At 48.1% G+C, this 5,928-nt stretch overlaps 1 protein-coding gene and 1 non-coding gene across 2 annotated transcripts in view; one reads left to right on the top strand and one right to left on the bottom strand.

The window, feature by feature from the left end:
* The window catches only part of DHCR24 (24-dehydrocholesterol reductase), a 38,008-nt gene that overhangs the window by 13,321 nt on the left and 18,759 nt on the right, over nt 1-5,928 (top strand). Inside the window, exons 3-5 of the mRNA XM_007110073.3 lie at nt 2,185-2,290; nt 2,993-3,111; nt 5,007-5,270. Of these exons, the coding sequence (XP_007110135.1) occupies nt 2,185-2,290; nt 2,993-3,111; nt 5,007-5,270 (489 nt within the window). The remainder of the gene's footprint in view (nt 1-2,184; nt 2,291-2,992; nt 3,112-5,006; nt 5,271-5,928) is intronic.
* LOC112063886 (small nucleolar RNA SNORA8) lies at nt 1,555-1,671 on the bottom strand. Its single transcript, XR_002891234.1, has one exon. It is a non-coding gene; the product is annotated as a small nucleolar RNA SNORA8 (small nucleolar RNA).

Raw genomic sequence — 5,928 nt, 5'->3', positions numbered from 1 at the left:
CTTTTTATGGCTGAGTAATATTCCATTGTATATATGTGCCACATCTTCTTTATCCATTCATCTGTTGATGGACACTTAGGTTGCTTCCATGTCCTGGCTATTGTAAATAGAGCTGCAATGAACATTTTGGTACATGACTCTTTTTGAATTATGGTTTTCTCAGGGTATATGCCCAGTAGTGGGATTGCGGGGTCGTATGGTAGTTCTATTTGTAGTTTTTTAAGGAACCTCCATACTGTTCTCCATAGTGGCTGTATCAATTTACATTCCCACCAGCAGTGCAAGAGGGTTCCCTTTTGTCCACACCCTCTCCAGCATTTATTGTTTCTAGAGTTTTTGATGATGGCCAATCTGACCGGTGTGAGATGATATCTCATTGTAGTTTTGATTTGCATTTCTCTAATGATTAATGATGTTGAGCATTCTTTCATGTGTTTGTTGGCAATGAGCTTCATTCTAAGATAGAGCCGAGTTACTGAGAAACAGTTTGATCCTGTTTGGTGTTGATTTTTCAGGTGGGGCTGGAGCAGCATGTAATCTAGGGGCAGTTATTCCCCGCTGCTCAGGCAAGAATATTCTGAGTACTCTACCCAGTGCCCTGGGAGTCATGAAGTTTTCCAGTCTGGCTTGTGGGAACAGATACTATTTCCTGCCCTGTGTGAGCCACTGGCACTGTTACCTGCCAGGCTCTTCCCCTGGCCTCAGCCTCTGGTAATTTCGTCCTGTGTATGCACCAATCAGTATTCAGTTGAATACTCAACGGGCACTCTTCGCAGTACTTCAGAGTTTTCTCTCTGCAGTTCTCTCCTCTCCAGTACTCTGTCTTGCAGACTCTATTCACCTTGGTCTTCTAGGGCCCTCGACTCAGAGTCCACTGGGCTCTCCCTTCCTGCACCTCCTAACTCCAGGCAGTTAGCTGGGGCATTCATAGAGCTCACCCTGTTTGTTTCCTGTTAGCATTCATTAACTTCACTGCCTGATGTTTACTGTGTTGAAAACTCCTGTTTCATATATTTTGTCCTTTTTTTCTCCAGGCAACAGGTTAAACTGGTTCTTTTCGCTCCATCTTGACTGAAAGCAGAAGTCCTCCTGATGGCGTATTCGTGTGTCCATTAAAAATCATGGGTTTTTTTAAGCGTAAACGTTTTTGTTTTTTTTTATTATGTGTAACATAGGCAAAATTATTTAAGTCAATAAATTTTTAAGAATTTCCTTCTACTGCCGGTCACCTTAGTTCCTCCAATGTTTGGGTCATAATCTTCAAGATAGCCCTTTCAAAAAGAATTTTTGCTCAATACACAGTTGTCTTGTCAGGCAGTCCACAATTCTTTTAGTTGGGCTTCTTTGATCTACAGTGGAATATGGCCACACTACAAAATTCCCCACCTGTAATCTTTGGGATCCAATTTTCCCAAGCAGTTTACTTTAGGACCGTGTTTAGGGTCAGAGGGGATGAATCTTCCTGGTTCTGAATTTTACACACCCTAGAAAAAGAGAGGCATTAGTTTCTATTGAAGATTATGTCAAATTGAACAGTATGAGAAACTATAGGAATACTGTATCGGTAGAAATACCAGGTCTAACATGCACAAAGCCAAGAAAACCAATGATGCCAGATACTGAATTAATATTGCCCTGTCCTTTGAACAAAAATCATGTTTTCCAGGAGCATTTAATGATAAGGGATCATGTCACAGTATAGCATTAAATTTTTTTTTTAAACTCTGTGTTATGTGTGTTTGCATTTGTGGGCGTGTGCGTGTGTGTGTGTGTGTGTTGTATTAAAACATAAAAGTAGTAATATAGGTATGCATGGGAAAAGACTGAAAGGAGATATACTCCAGTATTAACATTGATAACTAGGATTAATTATTTTTGTCTTCTTCGTATATGCTGTTTCTTCCAAATAAATGAGTATTTCTTCTTCTAGAAGAAAAATAAACTAAGTATTAAATATAAAGGTATTTGAAAGACCAAGATTAAACACTATCTAACCCAGCACCAGAAACACCATTCACTATAACTAAAGGTGGTGGAATGCTCTGGAAAGAGGCTGTAAAGCCCATATAGGAATCCCCATGTTGATTGTTTGGGAAGGTCTGGGATAACACCTTCTGCAGACAGAAGCCCCCATTAGGCCTGGCAGCCTCCTTGTGACCCAGGGTCTCTCTTCTGTGTCAACAGATTGTCCGCGTGGAGCCCTTGGTGACCATGGGTCAGGTCACTGCCCTGCTGACCTCCATTGGCTGGACTCTGCCTGTGTTGCCCGAGTTGGATGACCTCACAGTGGGTGAGAACTCAAGACAGTCCTAGCGTCAGAGCTGAGGAACCTCAGCCCACCTTCCATCAGGTCCAGGAGTCACCACTGTCCCATCTGTGACGGATGTCACCCCGTCTGCTTGTCCAGCACCAAAGACAGGGCACTCACTGCCTGTCAGTCCATGTCTGAACAGCTTACGTTATCAGAACGCACTTTTCAATCGCTGGTTGGAACCTGCTTCCCTGTGACTTGCATCCATTGATCCAGTTCTGCCCCATGGAACACACAGAATAAGTCTAGTCTCTCCTTCCATAGGATTCAAGGTCCCAGAGCCTTTTCTTCTCCAGGGGAAACACCTTCAGGTCCTTTAACTGTTCCCAAGGGACACGGCTTCCCCCACCCAACCAACCCTCCTTTCATCAATGTCCCTGTTGAAATGAATGTGCACAGGTTTCTAGGTTGGGTCTGGCCAGAGGTGATGGCGCGAGCGCCCTTGATGGGGTCTCCCATCCATCTTCCACCTCTAAGCAAGCCCTCATTGCCCACATCTTAGGCCCTCCTTCTCTCTCCTGCTCTCTACATCCACAGAGATGGGAAATCTCCCCTAAGATCTGCCAGCCCTGTCATGCCTCCTTCATGCTCTGAGTTTCCCCAGCTCCAGCAAGGTGTCCTTTTCCCAGCTCTCCCCAACCCGCTTCCAGCTCTGCCTGGCTAATGCACATGTCTCTGCAGGGGGATTGATCATGGGCACAGGCATCGAGTCTTCATCCCACAAGTATGGCCTGTTCCAGCACATCTGCACCGCCTACGAGCTGGTCCTGGCCGATGGCAGCTTTGTGCGATGCACACCGGTGAGTTCAGAGATGGGGGATGCCCCCACCAGCCTGCACTGGGCATTAAGGACCCCTGGGAGGTGGCTCCCCTGGGGGTGCTTCGTTTCAAATACACCTGTCCAGTCTGGGTCTGTATCCATAATAATAACAGATTTATGTAGCCCCTGATATGTGCTCAGATACTGTTGTAAATGCCTCATGCATATTAAGGCATTTAATTGTTAAACAACTTTATGAGGTGGGTACTATTATTAGACACATTTTACAGATAGGAAACTAAAGCACAGAGAGGTTAATAAACTTGCCCAAGATCACACAGCTAGTAAATCCCACACGGCTGGGATTCAAACCCAGCTTATCGGGCTCCCAAGTCAATGCCCTTAGCAATTCATGGCACCATACTGTCTTGAAGTCAGGCCCAAGCATCAACATTCTATGCCAGTGGTGAGGTGTAACCAACAGTAATAAGAGGGCCTGTTTTGGAGAAATAAAAGGCAATTCCACGGCCCAAAGTAGGATGCAAACAGTTACGGAGCAGGACAGGATTGAAACTTTAAATAAACTCAGATCTCTCTGAGCATATCTAAGGAGCCCCTGGGATGGGAGGAACAGTGTGATCCTTTAGAAGTGAATGTTTCTGAGAGCCACCAGAGTTGTTGGCCTCACAGAGTCCAGGGCAGGACTCCAGGCTTGAGAGCTCTTGTCTGGAAAAGATAGACCTCTTTCAGGATTCACACCAGTTCAGCACGTTTCCCAAAACGCTCGCTGGGCCCTGCCTTCTGGCCTGTTTATTATGAGCAGAGAAAGAAGACAGGCATTCATGAATTACTTCCCTTCTCTGAGGTCCAGTTTCCTCATCTGGCAAATGCGTTGTCAGGAGGAGAACGTAGATGCCGTATGTAAAGCTCTTAGCACAGAGCTGGGTGTGCGGCAGACACCTGGTTATTACTGCTGTGAGCTGACAGTGTGATCAGGCGGTGGCCCAGGTGGGCATCAGGTGGGCCATGTCTGCTGTTCCAGAGACTTCTGCCAGCCTGCTGCAGAGCTCCCCTGCTCCAGCATGGCCCTCACCCCACCACCTCGCTGTACCCACCACCCCAGCACCAAGGGCGTTCAGCGTGAGCAGAGACCACGCAGGACTGTCCTCTCCGTAAAGCCTGGACAAGGCTAGACTTCTTCACAAGGAGCTTTATTAGAAGCAAAGAAGCTGCCTTAGAATGGCCAGATGAAAAGTTGTTTGTCTCTAAGACAAATACCAAAACAAAATCATGAGGTTAGAAGGAGGATTGCTGGATCAGGTGTCAGGCAGCCTTTCTTGAGCCCGACATCGCTGCACTGAACTGGGGGGAAGCCTTGGGTGAGCCATTGTCACCTCTTGGAGCCTCACTCTCCTTACCCATTCAAGCAGGAATGTTAACGCTCTCCCTGGACTGTGGTTGGGGAGGGGGTAATTCACAGCTAATGGAATGGGAAAGGCTTTGTAAGTTTCAGTAATGACCCATTTTAATGTCCCCTGGCTACCTTGACCCTCATTAAAGGTTCATCTCTCTCTAGCCTGGCCTGAGACCCCTGGCCCTTGGTCCCTCATTTTAGGACTCTGGGCAGAGCTGGTCCTGGCCTCTTCCTGGGTAGCCTGTGGTCCAGGGGCTGTGCCCAGGTGGAGGAGAGAGGATGCACTCTCCCTGAGCATCCCTGATACAGAGGGCAGTGTAAGGTCAAATGTCATGCTGAAGCTGCAAGGGGAGGACTGAGGCCCAGAAAGTGCAGTTGCGAAGTCCTTGTTCAGGTTGACACAGATAGTGCCAGGACAGGGATTTAGCCCAGGCCCCGGGTCCTCTGCGCCCGGCTGATGATTCGCTGCAGCGCGGGGTTTGGGGGTCAAACATTCAGCATGTGTCCACTCTGCCTCACAGTCGGAAAACTCAGACCTGTTCTACGCTGTGCCCTGGTCCTGTGGGACCCTGGGCTTCCTGGTGGCCGCCGAAATCCGTATCATCCCCGCCAAGAAGTACGTCAAGCTGCGGTTTGAGCCAGTGTGCGGCCTGGAGGCCATCTGTGACAGGTTCACCCGTGAGTCCCAGCGGCAGGAGAACCACTTCGTGGAAGGGCTGCTCTACTCCCTGGAGGAGGCCGTAATCATGACGGGGGTCATGACGGACGAGGCAGAGCCTGGCAAGGTAGGCCCGGAGGAGGAGGGCCTGGATGGGCTGGGATGGAGCCTGATTCCCCACCCTGACCCTGGCAGCCACCCTCTTTGAGGCTGCGACCTGGGTCAGCCCACCTGGGTGGCAGGATCTATAGTCAGCCGTCTTAGGCTGTGACCAAAGTATCCATTTACTCTGCCCCTACCATCTGCCAGGTACGTGTGTGTCTCTTGATAGGCGTAATCTTTGATCCTCACAGTAACCGCATTTTATAGATGAAGAAACCAAGGCTCCAAGAGGCCATGTAAACTTCCACAAGATGACAAAGCCAAGATTTGAGTAATCGATTTGATGCCTGAGAATCCAGATTCACACCCCTTCACCGTACACTATGTAATTTTTAATAGCCGTTCTTTCTCCATTGAGAAAGGATTTGTGCTTATTATGAGAGGCTTGGAAAGTGTACAGAAGTAAAAGGAAAGAAAAGACTTCACCTATAAATATGACCCAATCCAGCTCTTGCTAATGTGTTTGATAGATTTATTTCCTCTCTCTTTTTTTTTTTTTTTTTTTTTTTTTTGCGGTACGCGGGGCTCTCACTGTTGTGGTCTCTCCTGTTGCGGAGCACAGGCTCCAGACGCACAGGCTCAGCGGCCATGGCTCACGGGCCCAGCCGCTCCGCGGCATGTGG

Source organism: Physeter macrocephalus, chromosome 4, assembly GCF_002837175.3.
Source record: "Physeter macrocephalus isolate SW-GA chromosome 4, ASM283717v5, whole genome shotgun sequence".
In the NCBI taxonomy this organism is placed as follows: Eukaryota; Metazoa; Chordata; class Mammalia; order Artiodactyla; family Physeteridae; genus Physeter; species Physeter macrocephalus.
This window is presented reverse-complemented; position numbering and strand designations above follow the sequence as displayed.